This window comes from Pseudochaenichthys georgianus, chromosome 16 (genome assembly GCF_902827115.2).
Source record: "Pseudochaenichthys georgianus chromosome 16, fPseGeo1.2, whole genome shotgun sequence".
Classification (NCBI taxonomy): Eukaryota; Metazoa; Chordata; class Actinopteri; order Perciformes; family Channichthyidae; genus Pseudochaenichthys; species Pseudochaenichthys georgianus.
Genome location: NC_047518.2, coordinates 44,714,996 through 44,736,264, shown reverse-complemented (window position 1 = coordinate 44,736,264; position 21,269 = coordinate 44,714,996). Strand labels below are relative to the sequence as shown.

The following is a 21,269-nucleotide window of genomic DNA, read 5'->3' as shown; positions in this document are numbered from 1 at the left end:
CTTCGAAACACATGTTTGTCTCTGCCGCTCAGCGCTGCTGCTTGCCTCTGTCTGTGTCTGCGTTCTTCGCACCTGCCTGTAATCTGAGAAGGTCCCGCCTCTATGGCTGGCTCCCGCCCGGAAAATCAGATAGCGCTGTGGGCGGGACATTGCTCGTGTACAGAGAGTGGTGACTGCAGACAGAGAAACGGCCGCATCAGAGCCAAAGTGTTATCGGCAATTTTATAAAAAAAAGGCCGATACCGATAATCGGTCAAATGAGGAATATCGGCCCCGATAATCGGCCTGGCCGATAATCGGTCGACCCCTAATAAGCACACATATTGTATAAATAAGCATGTAAACACTGTGGACCTAACCTATAGGGGGATCCTCACCTCATCTTGGGGGGTCCGGGGGCATGCTCCCCTGGGAAGATTTTTTTTTAAATATTGAAGTTAAAAGCATCAATCTGGTGCACTTTGAGAGCAAAATTAAGAGATCTATGGATACATCTCTCAACACCCATATGAAACAGAACTGTAAACAGATTTTTCTTTATGGATATTTTACAAATCACTTAGACTATATTCTTGTTTTGTCATATAGTATTTCATAACTGTTTTTCATTTATTCTCTCTGGCTGTCCATCTCATAATGTTCACATAGAAACTAGCCGTCAACAGGAATATCATTCAAAAGAATTATAATTTCTTACAAAAATCTGTCACAAAAAGAGGTTGCACATTTAAATTCAGGTGTTGTTATGGCAACGTCAGTGGCCAAACAGCCACATTTACTGCTGCAATACGTTCAAACATGCTGTTGACACGTAAAGCAGTAGCAACTATGCCACCATTTCAGCTGACTTTTTCTCAGAAATACTGTCACATAACATCCATATATTTCAGTGCTAGGTTGATGCTTAGCTAAGCTAACTATGAAACACTTGAACTGACAGGACTCAGGATCAACTGTGTACTGTAAGGTAGCTTCTAGCTTCATGTCGAACAGTAAGTCAACCTTTCCCAGAGAGCTTTCTTTGAAATCACCAGGTAACGCTAAAAAACATTACATTTAGATTGTCTGACAAAGTGTTTATTTAATATATCTGGCTAGCTATAGCTACTTGCTAACGGTTTAGCTTCCCCCCGCAATGCAAAGTAACGTCAACGTAGCTGTAATTTATGCTTTGCTTACATGTTCGCATAACTTGGGAGTTTACTGACATTTACATACCTTGTTCATGCCTGGCTCAAGTGGTGGCTCTGGGGTTGTTGTGTGAGCCACCACTTGAGAATTGTCGTCTTTTTTAAGAAAATGTTTTCTTATGTCCTTCTTCAAAAACTCTGAGTCCGACTGACAGTTTATTTTAAACATTGTCACAGCTCACAGGATAGGTACCTGTCAGCCAATAAGACAGATGTTTATTTTCATTCAACTCTCTGGTTGGTCTGATGTCTTGCCTCTGTTGCATTCACTGAACACAGGAAATTACAATCCTGCCGTCCTCTCTTGTGTCATGATGAGGTTCAGGTAAAGCACGGTTAATGTATTATATTATTGACTCAATAATATAATACATGACTTTGAGAGTAGGCAATCTAGGCATATTAACACAATTAATTAAACATACATATCACGGCGACGGTGTACTGAGATTTATTTATTTTTTGCTAGGGGGCCCCTTAGTGGCTGCGGGGCCCTACGCGGCCGCTTATGTCGCTTAATGGGTCGGGCCGGCTCTGCCAGTAACTCAATATATATATACGATTCTGAAAAGGGCCATGATGCATAAGGAGCACTATTACTTTTGGTACTTTAAGTATATTTTGATACCAATGCTTTTGTACACAGTATTTTTACCCTGTAGTATTTCTACTTTTACTTTAGTAGAATATCTGAGTACTTCTTACACCACTGCTACCATGAGTGTGGAGCTGTGTGCTACAAAAGCCTGAATTTAAAACAAATATTTTACAGCTGAGGACTGTTTTCAAATGTTGAGCAGGTTGTAAGCGATGCTCCGTTTGCAAATGAGGAAATAGTTCCGTGTCAGCGCTGCTCGTCCTCCTGGAATGAGTCAGAGGTTGCATTCTAATAGTCCATTTAGCTTAGGAACCTTCCTAACGGAGTGAAATGACCCGGAAGTACGTCACTGGCAGCCATGATAAGTGCCGTTCCAATTCTCCAAATGAAAGGAAAGGAGGTTTCAAACTTCCTTTATAACCTCCTTTAGCTTAGGAACCACATGGACCTCCCTAACCGAAAGGAGAGGAGAAAATGCTGCCCCACAATGCATTGCAGCCGCAGCATTTGCCCTCACAACAGTCGGCCGTTCACGGAAACAACCGATTATGACGGAGAAATGATATCATGAAAGTTACGGTGCTTATTAAGCATTTTAAAACGTATGTGGTAAGTTGCCAAAGTGCTTTTTTCTGAACGTTCATCAGTATTATAATCAAAGAGAGAAATATGAATGTTAGTTTTTACTGAAATGATCAAATAAAGTCAACATTTCACTGAGCTGTGTGGGGTTTGTTCAACTTTTAAAAGATGTTTGAATGGTGATATACACAGTGATAGATGTTAAGGACTAACGTTTATAATAAATACATCTGTATTGATTTTAAGATCTTTAGTTCATACAACCATACGTGTTGGGATCATTGGTATTAATGTGGACCGGAGGGAGAGGGTGACGAGCATAAGTTTCACTTTCCTTTTTTATTTCAATTCCAACTTTGGTCATGAAGAATATGTTTCTCTGTGTGCACGTTCATAAAGCATAAAACAACAGCATCAGAGCACGGTGCAGAGTCTCTAGATGAGTTTACATCAGTCCCTCGTTCTTATTAAACATCCATGTTGTAGTCCGCTGTATAGAAAACTGTAGTTTCCCCACAGCAGCAGACGCACATTCATGACGTCCGCTGGCGCATCATAAACACGTCGGAAAGTGAAAGTGCATTCGGATTCTCTAAAGTACCGCGGTCTCTTCTCCTAAGTCCTTTTGAATTCTCCTATCCACTATCCCTTAACCCCGTGACGTTTCACTCAGAGGTCAAGGAATAGGAGATAGGGTTAGAATTTAGGAGCTGATTTTTGTATTATCGGAACGCAACCAGAGTTTGATAAACCCTCCCTCTTCTTCCTGCTCGCAGACACAGCCAGCTCCACTCTGTATTCGACAAAGGCCACGCCCCTGATACAACTGCCTACGGTAATAGAATAGGCTTGTTTGAGACAAGCAAGACCTGCGCAGACCTGCGCAGTTGCGATCAACGTCTTGCTAGTGCGTTGCATGATGGTTAGTCATTTTGTCCGACTTGCTCTGCAGGCTCGCCCACATGAGACTTTGAAATCTCGCGGGACAAAGACGCCCGCAGCCTTGAGAGCGAGGCGAGGCGAGTTGGCGCAGTTGCTCTCCACGAGCTGCGGAAGCGAAATGCTTGATGGGAAACGACTCGCTGGTATCTCGAGCTGAGCGCTCATTGGTGGTTTTTACCACGTGCTGCTGATGAAGCTCTCCAATTGGCTGGCAAAAGTTTGTTGTTGTTTTGTGTCAGTTTTAGGTCGCCACATCCATTCCCATTTTTCATCATTGTTCCACAATGTTTATCATCATGAAATTAATATCTATATATTTTATACTATACTGCTTACCGTGTTCATACTTTATATATCTTAGCATATTCATACACACTGTTCATACTGCTCACAGGCTGATATCTAGTGTATTCATACCCCACTGTTCATACTGCTCACAGGCTGATATCTAGTGTATTCATACCCCACTGTTCATACTGCTCACAGGCTGATATCTAGTGTATTCATTCATACCCCACTGTTTATTCATCATTCAATTCATTCTATATGTTATTCTGTAGATTGTGTACATTACTTTCCACTTTACTGCTTGTTGCACCTGGTTGGAAGCTAAACTGCATTTCGTTGTCTCAGTACCTGTAATATGTGCAATAACAATAAAGTTGAATCTAATCTTGAGCAGGAACAAATGTATTTACTTAGTACATATCTGACATTAACGATTAAACACATGTGTGCATTCTTTATAAATGCAAACCGAGTCAAGCCGACTCCGGAGGTGGCGGTATGCACCTTCAAGCTGTTTGCAATCCGCCAAAAAACCGAGAGAAGAAGAAAAAGATGAAGAAGCCGACTCCGAGCTGTCCGACTTCAGGCGAGCTTTTTGAGACCTCCCCCGGCTGCGATCGGCTACTCTCGTCTACTTTCGAGGCGAGCCGCAACGCGTCTCAAACAAGCCTACTATCAGCAGTTGTTCGTCCCACATTGTATTCGGTCACAGCGTCTCGTCGCTCCGGTTCTCTCTCTCTGTGTTCCTGAGAAAGTGTGTGTGAGCTCCAGCACTACTGATCCATCATCTGCGTGTTTGGATAAACCTCTGAATGGACTGTGTGCTCTTTTTTTCTGGAGTGTTTACCTCGGACTATAGGAGCTAGCTTAGCATGCTAGCTGGAAACACGTTAGCAACGCCAGTCAGATTGAGAGTTTGATGGAGAGAGAAACAGTGTGTTTAACGGAGCTTGCAGGAAAAGGTGATCTAGTAAACATGAGTAAAGTCCAAATGCTGCTGTCGTTGAAGAAGCAGCGACTCACTGCTATTGCTGAAGAGATATTTGCTTTGTTTGAAAAAACGATAGCCCAGTACGAGGAGGAGCTGTCTCTTTCCAAAGAGGAGAACAAGAGACTCCAGCAACTTCTGGACGCTGTTTTACAGCCTCAGCTTCGGATACACAGAGCAGGTCTGTTCCCTTTACCCTTAATTAACACTTTACACTCTTCAGTAGCACTTTATTATCACATTAATAACACTTTAGACCCTTTATCAGCACTTGCTGCAGGTGTTCCGGTTTAACTGGTTCCCCGATCAACTGGTTGACAGATGTGGAGGCGTGGCCTTCGACTGAAATACACATTTCGATCGCTTCTTCTGTCGTTTACATACATCTTTTGGTATATTTGGCTGGATAGGAACACTTTGATGCACATTCAGTACCAGTGTGTGAGGTTGTGGTTACGATGGCGATATCCGGACGCGAACAGCGAGGACTACAAAAAGAAAAACGAGTTGACATGGGCATGTCTGTTCAAAACATTGCGAGCTCCAATAAATCATTTAAACCAGCTATTGTTGTCAGACTTATTACTGAATATCGTTCTTAATGTGATACCAAGTCCATCTGAGACCTGTGTACACCTTCAGACAGCCTCCAAGTGAAGCACACGTTGTTTACTCACAGTTTGAAAGCAGCGTGGAGAAGTCTTCCGCTGTGTTAAGCTGTGATCCGCTCGAATAAATCCTTAAAACCAGCTATTGTTGCCCGAATTATCACTGAATATCGTTCCTAATGTGATACCAAGTCCATCTGAGACATGTGTACACCTTCAGACAGCCTCCCAGTGAAGCGTACGTTGTTTACTCAGAGTTTGAAAGCAGCGTGGAGAAGTCTTCAGCTGTGTTAAACTGTGACCCTCTCAGGTAAACTGTGATTCGCCCATGGGAAAATGGGATCCGCCCAGATTAAACTGTGTACATCTTCTGTGGCTATCTACCAGCGATCATGTTTAATATGAAAGACACACACATACATCCCTTATAAAAACGGCATTCTGCAGCACTCATCCAGATCACATGTGACTGTTAACTCGTTTTGCAAAGATAGCAGCAGAAATGTCATTGCTGCGTGTGCAGGGATATTTAGACTTGAAAATGCTGATGGGTCATTAATCTTGGTCTCGGCAAACAATATTAGGAATCTTCTATTCCAACTACATAATATTCAGTGTCCATCGACATGAAAATAACAAAAAGGTTCATGCTGGACTCAAACCCGAGTCCCAACAGCGAAAGTCACTCCAGCCCTGCACGTTATGAGTGCGCCACGGATCAACACGATACTTCCCAGAGAATCAAAAATAAAATAACAGTGTTCAAAACACTCACGTCAATTACATTACATGACATTGCATTTACCTGACACGTTTATCTAAAGCGACTTACAATAAGTGCATAAGACCAAGAAGATACAAACTTGAAGAAAACATAATCATAAAGTACATCAGGTTTCATAGAGCCAAAACATTTAAAGTGCTACTCAACTGGCTTTAGATAAGCCATTCCGTTATTAGTATATAAGTGCTTTGTTAATAATTCTAACGTCAATAAATCCTTTACAAACTATTCTTGTTGTCAGTCTTACATTTGTATCATATATCGTTATTAATATGATGTCGAGTCGATTTGATACCCGTATAAACAAGGATATCTGATCTCGGTGGGTCTTAATGAGGCTTGATACAGACCTCAGTCAGTATACTATATTATAATATGTATATTATGGCTTAAAGTGTACATACATTCGCTCACATTATAAATGATGGTCGGGTTGCATTTTTCTGGAACTTTTTAACAAGGTTAATCTAAAATGTTGTAGTGTGGTGGTTCGATATGTCGTGTTGATCCGCGGCGCACTCATAACGTGCAGGGCTGGAGTGACTTTCGCTGTTGGGACTCGGGTTTGAGTCCAGCATGAACTTTTTTGTTATTTTCATGTCGATGGACACTGAATATTATGTAGTTGGAATAGAAGATTCCTAATATTGTTTGCCGACCCATCAGCATTTTCAAGTCTAAATATTTCTGCTGCTATCTTTGCAAAACGAGTTAACAGTCACATGTTATCTGGATGAGTGCTGCAGAATGCCGTTTTTATAAGGGATGTATGTGTGTGTCTTTCATATTAAACATGATCGCTGGTAGATAGCCACAGAAGATGTAACACCGTTTAATCTGGGCGGATCACAGTTTACCTGAGAGGGTCACAGTTTAACACAGCTGAAGACTTCTCCACGCTGCTTTCAAACTGTGAGTAAACAACGTGTGCTTCACTGGGAGGCTGTCAGAAGGTGTACACAGGTCTCAGATGGACTTGGTATCACATTAAGAACGATATTCAGTAATAAGTCTGACAACAATAGCTGGTTTAAATGATTTATTGGAGCTCGCAATGTTTTGAACAGACATGCCCATGTCAACTCGTTTTTCTTTTTGTAGTCCTCGCTGTTCGCGTCCGGATATCGCCATCGTAACCACAACCTCACACACTGGTACTGAATGTGCATCAAAGTGTTCCTATCCAGCCAAATATACCAAAAGATGTATGTAAACGACAGAAGAAGCGATCGAAATGTGTATTTCAGTCGAAGGCCACGCCTCCACATCTGTCAACCAGTTGATCGGGGAACCAGTTAAACCGGAACACAGGTAGTAGATCCTGAAGTAAAAGTACAAACACCACACTGTGAAAATACTCCATTATTGTTTTCAAAGCCCTAAATGGGCTGGCTCCGGCCTATATAGCTGAACTGCTCCAGCGCTACAACCCAGCCAGAGCTGCTGATAGTGCCCAAGACCAGGCTCAAAACCCGAGGGCACCGAGCCTTCGCAGCAGCTGGCCCTAGGCTCTGGAACACTCTGCCCCTCCATGTGAGGTCGGCCCAGACCCTAGTTTTTTTTTTTATATATCTGTTGTAATGTATTGTCTTTTATTGTGATTGTAGTAATGTGTTTTTATGTGATTGTAGTATTTATTACATGTACAGCACGTTGGCCCGACCAAAAATCGCTTTTAAATGTGCTTTATAAATAAACTTTAATTGGATTTACAAGTTAAAGTACTGTATGTAAGTATTATTAGACACATGCACTTTATTATGATAATTAAAATGTATTACGGAAGAGCAAACCTACCAAAAATAAATATATTTATAAAAATCCATACATTGAATAATATGCCATTTAATCTACTGATTTAAATATTACCCATACATGTAGGCACTAGTTGGTTAAATGTGACATAATTTGATAATTTAGTTTTAATGTGCTTCTTTATTCACCTTTTTTTTTAAATGTGAAAAAGCAAATGCAAATAAATACTTTGGATTAATTCAAATTGCTCGAGAATAATTCATAAAGAAATCAATCAATACATATGTTCAATAATAAATTAAACACATCTAAAATGTTACTTGTTAAAGAATAAGGGAACTAGTACAAAGGTCATTAAGTAATTAAAACGTTTATGTAAATTAATGTAAAATCTCATCAATCAATTATTGCCAACATGTATTTATAATATATTCTCTATATATATATATATATATATATATACACAGAATATATATTTTGAGAGAGATATACACTAGTATTAGACGCATTCCAAAGTTTGGACACATCTTCTCATTCAAAGTTTTGTATTTATTTAAATTGGTTCTACTTTGTAGATTTATTTTGAAGACATCAAAACTATAAAAGAACAAATATGGAATTATCTAGTAAACAAAAAAGTGTTAAAAAATCCAGAATATGATTTATATTTTGCTGGCTACTGCAGAAGGCTGCGGTAGCCATGCTGGTTAAGGATGCCTTGAATTCTGAATAAATCACCAACAGTGACACCAGCAAAGACCCCCCCACCACCATCTCACCTCCTCCTCCATGCTTCACAGTGGGAACCACTCATGCAGAAACCATCCGCTCACCTTCTGTGCGACTCACAAAGACTCAGAGGTTGGAACCAAAAATCTCTAATTTGGACCGATCAGACCAAAGTACAGATATCCACTGGTCTAATGTCCAATCCTTGTGTTTCTTGGCCCAAACAATTCTCCTCTTCTTTTTGTTCATCCTCAGTAGTGGATCTTTGCAGCTATTGGACCATGAAGGCCTAATTCACGCTGTCTCCTCTGAACAGTGCATGTTAAAGGTCCCATGTCATGCTTTTCCTATTTATTACCCGTCCCCTTGTGTGTTATGTAGCTTTTTCTGCAAACGGTCTGCAGAGTCACAAACCCTCAAAGTACACCCAGTAGAGAGTAAAACTCTAACACAGAAAATACATGTCTATTGTTACGACCCGCCCTCTACTCCGTGGTAGTGGCTCGTGGGGAGACCCGCAACATAAAATAATACACGCAAAAACCAGTACTTGATTACGATCATTTATTGAAGTACAGCTGTTTACTCACACAAGCAATCCGGCAAACGAAAAGAGGTCTGGAGGACTGGCCAAAAGAAACAAACAGAAGTAGGTAACCCGAGCCAGCCACACCACGGGCCGTAGGACCCAGAGTTTCCCTCCCCTAACCAGAAATCAAATAAATACCCTATGGGAAACTAAATAAAGCCGCGAAAACTGGACCACCAGAGGCCTGTACTACGAAGCAGGATTTTCGCTTAGCGAGCTAACATCAGGGAAAACTCTGTTTCCGGTCCTACGATGCTGGTTCTCTTCTTAGCGGGCTAGATCTCCATGGTAATTTATGCTGTGCGGCTAACCTGCCCCGGAGCAGGTTAGGTTGCAGGCTAAGAGCTCAACTCAGTGAAAGCACTGCCTGCTGACCAATCAGAGCTCAGTGTGCGGAGTTTAAAGCGATCAAGTCATATTACAAGAGAAAGGAAATGCAGAAAAACTGCCGTTGCAGGAAAGACGGCAAATCAACTGACTGTGTGAACGTGAACATTAAAGAGCTTACGAAATGAAGGACAATACTGTTCTTATTACGATAATATATATACTATTATTAATGGGAAATCATGTCATTCATGACAATATGCCCGCAGTATTTATAAATCGTGGTTTATTACAACTTTCCATGCTCACTTCCGATGTTACACGACCGCTCCGAACAAAACAGCTTTCGCCGGTTAGTGACGTCACGCACGTCACGAGTAGAACACCTGTTGAATAATACACTACCTCTGTGGCTGATGTCGGACTCTGGAGACAGAATCGAGTGACAGACAAGACTCATTTGGCGGAGATCCGATGCGGCAACAGAACACAGACTGGTATACATTTGACTTTAATTCATAGAGATTCTCAATAAATAGTAAATAAATAATAATACACCGTAATGTAGCAGGCAAACTTGGCTCAGGCAACAGAACAGAGACTGGTATATACATTTGACTAAAATTCAGAGATTCTCAAAAAATAGTAAATAAATAATAATGACTCTGCTGAAATAACCAGTTTAGATACATATAGCTGGTCAGGCTGTTGTAAATTGACCAGCCAGTATATATTAGGCTGGAATGGTTGGCTGGAGAGGGGTTTTGGACACTTCAGCTGGCCAGGATGGCTGGTTTATCCATCTATCACCAGCTTATGTTTAATAATAGTATTAAATATACCCTGCTGGGAGCTTACCAGGATTCCAGGTGACCAGCATACATTAAATACTGGTATGATTATTTAAACAAGAGAACATAAATATATTACAAAGATTCATTGTGTCATGTATTCTGGTATCTACAAAATAAAGACATTGTATAGTGTTCATAATAGTATTTTAATTTAATAAATAGCTAGTTAATATAATAAAATACACAGTAACAATACAATAATTATACAAATAACAACCAACCTGCAAATCAACCTACACATCAAAATAAATATATTATCTAAAACCGGTGCATTTGATTTAAAATAAAAGTAATACATAGAATTCAATATTTAAATGGTAACAAAAACCGTAACACTATGTATGATAAGAACAAGGCAACAAAGAAAGTGTTTGTTGTTTTTCCTTGTTCATGTCTATAATGTTTCCCGTTGTGTAGCGTGCAGCCTTTCCCAATCTGACCTGCACTTCTGTCTGTTGAAGCCACTTCTTGAAGCAAACTGAAAAGAAATGTACAGATATAAGTACACTGTAAAAAGAAAACTTAATATTTACGTTAACATTTGGGCTGCTGTGGTTGCCAGAACAGTTAAAGTATAATACATTACAAATTACAGTTGGTTGGCATAGAGTCTAGACGTTACAGTCAACAATTGCTTATGGTGAATTACAATGGCAAAAACAAATAGAGCGAGTGTACACGGTGCAGCTGTATTATCTGGGAAATAGAAGAATCGGATCAGGATTCGGTATTGGCAGACAATCAATATCAAATGAATCGGATCATTATTAGCATCTGATCACCTTTGTCGACTTGCAGCCTAAATACAAAGATAACTCCACTCCTCTCCTACCACTCTTACCTCTAATAAGCCTTGGTAGAACTAGTGTCCGAGTCATAGGGTCCAGAGGCCTGTACTACGAAGCCGGTTCAACCTAACCTGGATATGTTTGAGTTAGCCGGTTGGCCTAATCCAAAACATACGTGCTCTCGCTAAACGGTCCTACGACGCGGGTTATCAAGTGGATCGCTCAAGCCAGCCGTGTCCTATCTAGTGAGGTGCGCGTTCACATGAAAGGGGTGGTATCTGGAGCATTCGACCAATCACAAAACATGGAGAAGCGTACCGACAGCGCAGCGTCATACTTCCTGAATGAAAAGTGCACTTTAATACTAGTCAAATATGAAGAAGTTAAACTTTAAACATCCATGACTTAAACACTTGATCAGGATCAAAGCCACAGAGCTGCACCTGCAAGGTGAACACAGCTGGAACAGAACACGTGTTTGAATGCGTACATTAACAGGTTTATGATATCACTGCCCGTCTAAAACACGACCTGACTTTCATTACATTTGACTCGAGTGTTTCCTCAACTTAATGTGTTGCTTAAAATAATACTTCTGCATCCAGTATGTGACACTGTGAGTGTTGCACGGCCAGATACGGCTCAGCTGACTCAGATCAGGAGATATATGATATATTATGAAGTGATATGCCGCGGACTGTACTTAATGTACTCTGATCCGGTTACTTATGTTGTGGCCGATATTTAAGTAAGCTTTCTTAACGCTAATGTTATAATAGTCAGATTGCTCTGAAGATGGAGGTGATATTCTATTAATGTTCACGTTCACACAGTCGGTGATTTCTGCCGGCCGTCTTTCCTGCGACGGCAGCTTTTCTGTATTTCCTTTCTCCTGTAATATGACTTGATCGCTTTAAACTCCGCACACTGAGCTCTGATTGGTCAGCAGGCAGTGCTTTCACTGAGTTGAGCTCTTAGCCTGCAACCTAACCTGCTCCGGGGCAGTTTAGCCGTTCAGCATAAGTTACCATGGAAATCTAGCCCGCTAAAAAGAGAACCAGCTTCGTAGGACCGGAAAGCCGGAGTTTTCCCTGAAGTTAGCCGCGAAGAGAACATCCTGCTTCGTAGTACAGGCCTCAGGACTGACTGAAGACATGTGGAACAGAGGACAGGCATGGTTCCATGTACAGGAAACTGGAACTTTGAACAGGTGTTTTCATCTTTTCTGCCTGAAGATTCACAAGTTCTTGATCAGGTGTTTGATGTGGGCTGGCATGATCCTTTCTGCAGCGATAAATAAAGAAAACAAAGATTTTTTTTTAATAATGGTAATGATGGTAACAACAATAATATTAGTATAATTATGTATATAGCTAGCACTTACACAATTGCAAAGTGATTCTCACAACAAAAATAAAGAACAAAACAATATCAACAATAAAAAACAAATTATTACAGGAATGTTGAGACAAATAAATGTTTTTTTCAGGAAATGACCTTCCAAAGGCTAAATTCAAACTCAATACCATAAATAACTGGGTACCAACGTGCTTTACCTGATAGAACACGCTCCACACGGAGCAGCAACCATCCGGCTCGGCCTTTTGCTGCATATCATCTCCTCCCTCTATCTCTCTCTCTCTGGTGTTAGGTTCCAGTAGATCTCTACTATCCAATAAAACAGAAATTCCCCAAAAAAATCATATTAAAAAAGTTAAAAACAATGACTTGCTGTTGGCATTGAAATGGATTAGAATCTCACCTTTTTCCTGGATGTCAGGAAGGCCATGGAGTCGTTCCCTTCAAGTCCGCAACCAGTCATAGGAGTTCAAATGCAAAGCCTGAATGATGACAAGAGCGAGAGACATACATTTTACAATTATATTTTTAATTCATACCAGAGCAGTGTGTCCAGGCCCTGTACGACACGCAGAGAACAGATCAAATCCCCTGACAGACTCACACACTTTGGTGATGTCCTCATCTGATAATGTTTCATTTTTTAGCAGCAAAGTAACATCTATATGTCAGACCCAACTCATTTACAGTATGTTTTGCATCTCCTCAACAATGGTCTGTATAGTTGAGTAGAAAAAAACTGTCCCTACAATTTCAGGTAGATTAACACACATTTGTAAGAAAAGTTTACAATGAAGCACAAAATCCCTCTTTGTATTAAGCGAGCTGCCACAGAAAGTGCAGCTTAACATGCTAACCTTTGGTGAGCTACAGTAAAGCTAACTTCATGCTCAACACAAAACCTTTAACGTGCATTACATTGACGATTTTAAACACAACTTAACTTTCTCTACTTGTAAGATAACGTTTAGTTAACTTACCCTTAAATAACTACATCACGTTTTTCAGTGGAAACACAAACTGCAGAAAACGTTAGCTGCTAACTGTTGTTAGCTAAGACAGCTAGCTCTTAAGGGAAGTAACATAGCCTCATGGCAAACGTAAGGTTGAGTTAACGTAACGTTGTAAGAAAGCAAAACGAACCTTCGAGAAAGCGTTTACTCTCTCTCCTTAGCGGGCATTGTTGATTGTTCGAAACACGATCTCTTGATGTGCTGCCCCACACATCGTCGGTTTCATCGACCCCGGGTTACCTGGTCTAGCAAAGGTCCGCCTCGTACGACGCACTTGTTTTGTCCATATACGCAACATTTGATCATTTTTTGGCCACAAAAACATCCCATAACCAGATGTTGAGACGGCCCCACATCCCCATACAACATATCGCTTGCCAATTATTCTTGGCGTCTTATTGCTGTGCATCCTTTGTCGTAATATTTGGCCCTTCAATGCATTCAAACGGGACTGAGCTCAGCTGTGTTCCACTCATGACGTCACCGCCGGAAATGGCCGAAGTTGATGTTTCCGGCGCAACGAACGATTGTTACTAACTGACAACTTTTGTATGCTGTTATAATCGTTATTTATTAAAAATAGATCAATAATAAAAAAATCATATGGCACATTCCACAATACAAATGCAACCTCTATCATATACTAAGCCCACTAACAGGTGCTAAAAGCATTTCGTAAGCTCTTTAATAGAATATCACCTCCCATCTTCAGAGCAATCTGACTAATATAACATTAGCGTTTAGAAAGCTTAATTAAATATCTGCCACAACATAAGTAACCGGATCAAAGTAACAGTACAGTCCGCAGCATATCACATCATAATTAGAGATGTCCCGATCCGAAAAAGCACGTGATCGGGGATCGGAGCCGATCACGCGATTTTCAAAAGATCGGAATCGGGAGAAAAAAATCGGGGATCAGGATTCTTTTTTAAATTTTTTTTTTTTATATAAAATATTTTTATTATTTTATTTAATGTTACAAAACAAAAATGACCATGTTCACGTTTTAAAGTCATCCTGAGGACTTCGTTTTGGTTTAAAATTACACAACATCGTGTTGCTTTCTTTAGGCTTGTTTTCATAGACCTGGTTGCTTATTTCTCTCAAATCTGGCAACAGAGTGGGTGCAGTGTCTAGTGAAAGCGAAGGCAGTGTAACAGCCAGATGCAATGTTTGCAAGGCAGAGGTTCCGCGTGGTGGAAAGAACAGAGCTACGTTCAACCCGACCAATCTAATACGCCACCTGAGAAACAAACACCAACAACAACACGACGAGTACACAGCGGGCACTCAGGTAACGGCACTGAAACAACCAACACTTTCAGAGACTTTTAAAAGGAAAGAGAAACTGCCCCAGAAAAGTGAAAAGGCCAAAAAAATAACAGCCAAGATAGCTGAATTCATCGCGTTGGATGACCAGCCGTTATCTGTTACCTTTTTTTTCTCTTAATGCATTGCATAAAGATCGGATCGGGAAAAATCGGTATCGGCAGATTGTCAAAATCAAATGATCGGAATCGGATCGGGAGCAAAAAAAGGTGATCGGGACATCCCTAATCATAATGTATCATATATTTCCTTATTTGAGTCAGCTGGAGCAGCAGGAGCTCCAACAAGGCGTGTAGGACAGAGTGAATACACATACTATACAGAGATGCTTTATGAGAAACCAATGTGGTTTTGGAACAATGTAAATCTATTCTAGTAGACCTCAACAATGGAATTATGATCAGTAGAAATGGCCATGTCATGGGACCTTTAAGATTGTCTGCTCCTTGAGCTCTTTGATCATCTATGTGGGCTCTAATCTGAGGTGCTTTTAATTTGCGGTTTCTGAGGCCGGTAACTCTGATGTATTTATCCTCTGCAGCAGAGGTAACTCTTGCTCTTCCTTTCCCGGGGGGTCCTCATGAGAGCCAGTCTCATCATAGTATTCGATGGTTTTTGCGACTGCACTTGAGGATACATTCAAAGTTCTTGACATTTTCCGGATCGACTGACCTTCATTTCTTAAAGTGATGATGGACGGTCGTTTCTCTTTACTGGGTTGAGTCGTTCTTGCTATAATATGGATTAAAACAGCAGTCAAATAGGGCTTTCCACTGTGCACTAACTCTACCTCTGCACAACACAACTGATGGTCTCAAGCACATTAAGAAGGCAAGTCATTCCACACATTGACTCTTGACAAGGCACACGTGTTCATTGAAAACCATTCCAGGTTTCCACCTCATGAAGCTGACTGAGAGAAGCCAAGAGGGTGCAAAGCTGTCATCAAGGCAAAAGGGAGCTACTTTGAAGAATCTAAAATAAAAATCATATTCTTGATTTTTTAACACTTTTTTGTTAACTAGATAATTCCATATGTGTTCTTTCATAGTTTTGATGTCTTCAGTATTCATCTACAAAGTAGAATCATATTAAAATAAACAAAAAACATTGAATGAGAAGGTGTGTCCAAACTTTGACTGGTACTGTATATAAAACACACACATTTTAATATTTAGCAGGTTCCCTCATCTATAATCATTTATACAAGCACAACTTTAAACATGTACAGCAGTAAAATGCAACATACGAAATAATCAAGAAACATCATACATTAAACACAGAGAGGGAACATTTTACTGCACCATCATTACATTACATAAGAAGGTGCCGTCAAATGTTCTGTTAACTTGTTAAGCCCCAAGGTCTCCCTCGGCGGGTACTTTTTTTTTCACTACACTGTGTCTCAGGGGATCTTAATATTTAAGAACCTATTAATGTGTTCTACCAGATTAAAGGGAATAATCTCAGCTAATTGACGATAGAAACCATTTTTACCAAAACAAAACAGTTATCGCAGCTTCTGGTTTTGGCTATGCGTCAGTCACACACACACACACACACACACACACACACACACACACACACACACACACACACACACACACACACACACACACACACACACACACACACACACACACACACACACACACACACACACACACACACACACACACACACACACACACGCACACACACACACACACACACACACACACACACACACACACACACACACACACACACACACACACACACACACACACACACACACACACACACACACACACACACCCAAATAAGGAGTATGTGGGAGTTCCCCTTTCCATCGATCTTGATACAGGGTACTCATTATATGTTGTAGTTTGGATTCCTAAAGCTTTTAGTCTACCATCCCATCATTCAAGGGTGGTTTTCACTATCATTTTCGAGCCTGAGACCTGAAAAACAGGCTCGGGGCTTAACAGGTTAATACTTGCATACTTTTACTTAAATAAGGTTTGAATGCAGGATTTTTATTTGTAACAGAGTATTGTAATTCTCTACTGTAGGCGTAGTGTATCTGTGAACGATCCCAAATACAATTCATTGTTTACATTGCAGCTAGTGCTAGGCCGGAAGAAGAAAAAACGTTTTCATTTTTAACTGGAAGTGGAAAGGGGCGGGCCTACATAAGCATGAATTGAGCCAACACAAATACACAATAGGTGGGACTAAGAAAGATAATGTGAAAATATAAAAACAAAGGCATTAATTAGGGCTGCAAAATGTCTCCCATTGTAATTGTAATGGTGATTAGATTTTTAAATGCTAACACTTAACAGTTTGTTCTGTGTGTTTCCTGCAGATGTCCAGCTGCTGGTGGTGGTTAAAGAAGAGTTTCTCCCTGACCAGCAGGAGTGGAGCCCCATTCTGGACCCGGAGGACCCAGTGCCCCCCCCACACATTAAGCAGGAACAGGAAGAACCCAGGATCAGTCAGGAGGGAGAGCAGCTTCAGGAGCTGGAGGAGGCTGAGATCACCAAGTCCACTTTCACTCCTGACCCTGTGAAGAGTGAAGATGATAAAGAGAAACATCAGTCCTCACAGCCTCATCAAAGACAAACTGAACACATGGAAACAGAAGCTGATGGAGATGACTGTCGAGGACCAGAACCAGCCAGGAGCTCAGATCCAGAGAGCAGTTTACAACCAAAGAATGAGGACGACACTGGAGACTCTTCTGAAACTGACACTGGAGACTCTTCTGAAACTGACACTGGAGACTCTTCTGAACCTGACACTGGAGACTCTTCTGAAACTGGCACTGAAGACAGTGCTGATTGGAAGGAGACCAGAGAACCTGCATCAGGCTCAAACTCACTGAAAAATAGACATGAATCTGTCAGTGATCCACAACCTAGTGCTGAAAATAAACCATTCAACTGCACAGTCTGTAAGAAAGCTTTTTCACGGAGTGAGCATTTAAAGAAACACATGAGAGTCCACACAGGAGAGAAACCACACAGCTGCTCAGTCTGTAAGAAAGCTTTTTCACAGAGTGAGCATTTAAAAGCACACATGAGAGTCCACACAGGAGAGAAACCATACAGCTGCTCAGTCTGTAAGAAAGCTTTTTCACAGAATGCACAGTTAAAGGCACACATAAGAATCCACGCAGGAGAGAAACCATTCAGCTGCTCAGTCTGTAAGAAAGCTTTTTCACAGAATGCACATTTAAAAGCACACATGAGAGTCCACACAGGAGAGAAACCACACGGCTGCTCAGTCTGTAAGAAAGCTTTTTCACAGAGTGCAGACTTAAAGAAACACATGAGTGTCCACACAGGAGAGAAAGCACACAGCTGCTCAGTCTGTAAGAAAGCTTTTTCACAGAGTGCGCATTTAAAGACACACACGAGAGTCCACACAAAAGAGAAAGCACACAGCTGCTCAGTCTGTAAGAAAGCTTTTTCACAGAGTGCAGATTTAAGGAAACACATGAGAGTCCACACAGGAGAGAAAGCACACAGCTGCTCAGTCTGTAATAAAGCTTTTTCACAGAGTGCAGATTTAAGGAAACACATGAGAGTCCACACAGGAGAGAAAGAACACAGCTGCTCAGTCTGTAAGAAAGCTTTTTCACTTAGTGGAAATTTAAAGACACACATGAGAGTCCACACAGGAGAGAAAGCACACAGCTGCTCAGTCTGTAAGAAAGCTTTTTCACGGAGTGATAGTTTAAAGAAACACATGAGAGTCCACACAGGAGAGGAAAAATAGAGCTGCAATGTTTGTGACAAAATATTTAAATGGCATAATCGTTTCAAAAGACATAAGTGTGTTGGTCGTCAGTTGCTTCTGTAACTGTAAGGGAATACATTTGTCTATTTTGTATCCCGATGACCTAATGCGGTTACATGTAATACGTTACTCCCCAAGCCTGATTTCACCCACCTGCAACCGATTCGCTAATAATCACAAATCTTCATTTTCTTTGACCCCTTGACTCGACTATTTCTTGTTTAATAATCGTTACATCTCCTCAGGATCAAGTTCCCGTGTCCTGCCTTTCACCTGCTGTTCACCGACTGCTCATTTAAGGTGGACTCACCTTTACAAGGGACCAGCTAGTCTTAGTGTCTTAATGCAAATGTTTTGTAAAGTGATGCTAGACCAAAAACGTGCTGTTGGGTAGTGTGCTCTCTGCAGGACGATTTCTGTACTCAAATATTGTTTATGAAATGAGAGCTTCATTCCGTTTTTGTTGTCTAAACAACGCCAACAGTGCGATACGTCTTCTTTCCAGCAGATGGCATACATGTTACATCATCCAGTTCAACTGTCATCAACATATTAATGATTCAAAACAGCAATGTGTAAGATATGTCTAGTAATTGACCATTTCAACAGAATGTGAAGAGGTTACAGTCTTGAGCCCATGTCCAATATGTTTATGTTTTGTTTGAATAAATCTACTGAAATGAGCATTCAATGACTCAATTATTCTTAATTACTGCCATTACATCATGGGTTTGCATTGTAATATTAGAACGCATAAAACCCAACTTTAGTTCTTCCAAGTTGCGGGTGTTCATTGTTTAGAAGTGTATCATCCAAGCTTCCACTTTGTGCTCCGATAATGCTGAAAGTATCTGTTGTATGCTTTACCTGTTCCAGTAACAAAAGTGTAATTCACTGGACAGAGACAAGAGATAGTGGATGGATCCCGAAAAGAACCAGAAGATAGTCCGTATAGAGCCTTCAGGTTCTGATAATGATCAGGGACAGAGCTAGAAAAAAACTCCAGAAACCTGAATAGAGCTAGAAGATAGCCAGTACAAAGCCAAGAAAGACCAAGTAGAAAGACAGGAAGGAGCCAAAAGAGTTTGTGTTTTTTAATATTCAAACTCTTCTCTTAAGATATTAGAACTTCCTATCTCAACATGTATCCTTTTATGTCAATTAAAAAAACCTTACATTTTTGCTGCCAATTATTGAGATTGTTTCACAGCTTTATCTTAAATATATAGACTTTTATCTTTACATATAGATTACATAGGATGAACAGCACGGTCCACTCTGCTGGATTCTGCTCCAAATGCATGCACACATCTCGCTGTATCCATACTCCTGCAGTTGTATTGTTCTGGATTCATAGTGAAGTGTATTCGATGTAATGCACTCTTCTAGTTATGTATTCAATATAAAATGAAATACCCATAAAGTCAGAAAATAAAAGAGACTCACTAAAGGAAAAAGTTTCTGAACCAGTGAGAGTTCTTAATTTCCATTGTTGAGGTATAGAATATATTTATATCGTGCAATTTTCCAAACTCTCATTGGTTTCTCATACAGCATCTCTGTAAACTACGTGTATTCACTGAATTTCACTCTCTGCCTTTAACGGCTCGTTGTAGTAGCTCCAATAGCTCCAGCCCCCACCCTCCCTGTGAGCACAGTGTGCTCTGATTGGTCGGGACGTTGTGAATCGCGCTGAGCTCGGTGGAGGTGTTGTTTCCTTGTTTAGCGAAACACAGCCAAACTCATCCTGAGCACACACAAACTCACAGCCGAAGTAAAAACAATAAGTGTGGCTTGATATTGAGTAAGAAAAAGGTTGATAAACGATGTGAGAATGGGTCTGCAGAGAGAATTTCGCCGCGATCCCAACTGTCTGTTATCAGCCTGCAGCCAGGGAGGAGAAATCAGCAGAGCTGCCTGCACTGTGCGTGTGTGAGCTGCCTGCACTCTGGGCGTGGCTACTGGGTGTTCAGACGTCACAATGTCCAGGAAAACCATGAGAAATCTCCAACAAGGCGTTTTGGGGAGGTTTTGTGTTAGAGCTTTACTCCCTACATTAGGGGTGTCAAACTCAAGGCCCGGGGGCCACATTCGGCCCGCGACTTCATTTTATGTGGCCCCACAAGAGCTTGCAAAGAATATAATATGTTTATTATACGGTTACATGCTGCAGAAGCACGTTGCCCATAAACTACATGTCCCACAATGCATCTCAAATATGACTTTTTTCTCGAATTTGCCTTTTTTTCTTCAAAATATGCATTTTTTCATAGAATTCCTTTTTCTCAGAATTAGATTTTTATTTCAAAATGTCACTTCTATTTCTTTTTTCTCCAGAATTTGGCTTTTCTTTTTAAATCATTTTGGGACATACGCACAGAAAAGACTTGCAATCTTTTGCCCTAGACTTCTGCTTTCAGACGTAGTTAATTATGAAGTTATTACCCTATCCGATGATAATCCAATGCAGAGGCAATGATGTAATATAATACATTATTTTATATATATGATATATTTATATATGTATTTTTATATAGTCTTAAAGTTACAACCGGCCCTTTGAGTGCAACCATAATGCTGATGTGGCCCGCGATGAAATTGAGTTTGACACCCCTGCCCTACATGGTGGACTTTGAGGGGTTTTGACTCTGCAGACCGTTTACAAGCATAACAACCTTCATAACACACAAGGGGACGGGTAATAGTATACCCTTGGACAGAGTATTTTAAGAGGATATTAGACAATATTTCCAGTCA

The 21,269-nt window shown here is 40.6% G+C and overlaps 1 protein-coding gene and 1 long non-coding RNA gene across 4 annotated transcripts in view; one reads left to right on the top strand and one right to left on the bottom strand.

Moving 5' to 3' along the window:
• Positions 1–19,150, top strand: part of LOC139435365 (zinc finger protein 570-like) — a 40,117-nt gene extending 20,967 nt beyond the window's left edge. Inside the window, exons 1-2 of one of the 2 annotated variants that reach the window (XM_071205990.1) lie at positions 4,056–4,769; positions 17,077–19,150. In XM_071205990.1, the coding sequence (XP_071062091.1) occupies positions 4,520–4,769; positions 17,077–18,491 (1,665 nt within the window). In that variant the 5' untranslated portion in view covers positions 4,056–4,519 and the 3' untranslated portion in view covers positions 18,492–19,150. Of the gene's footprint in view, positions 1–4,055; positions 4,770–17,076 lie in introns of those variants that run through there. The other variant, XM_071205991.1, reaches the window with a different exon arrangement.
• Positions 12,069–13,937, bottom strand: LOC139435374 (uncharacterized). Of its 2 annotated transcripts, none has more exons than XR_011644654.1 (4): positions 13,525–13,937; positions 12,785–12,863; positions 12,579–12,690; positions 12,069–12,306 (listed from the first exon to the last, which is right to left on the bottom strand). It is a non-coding gene; the product is annotated as an uncharacterized lncRNA (long non-coding RNA). The 2 variants fall into 2 exon arrangements; XR_011644655.1 differs by having other exon boundaries at positions 12,579–12,687.
• Positions 19,151–21,269: the final 2,119 nt, after the last annotated feature.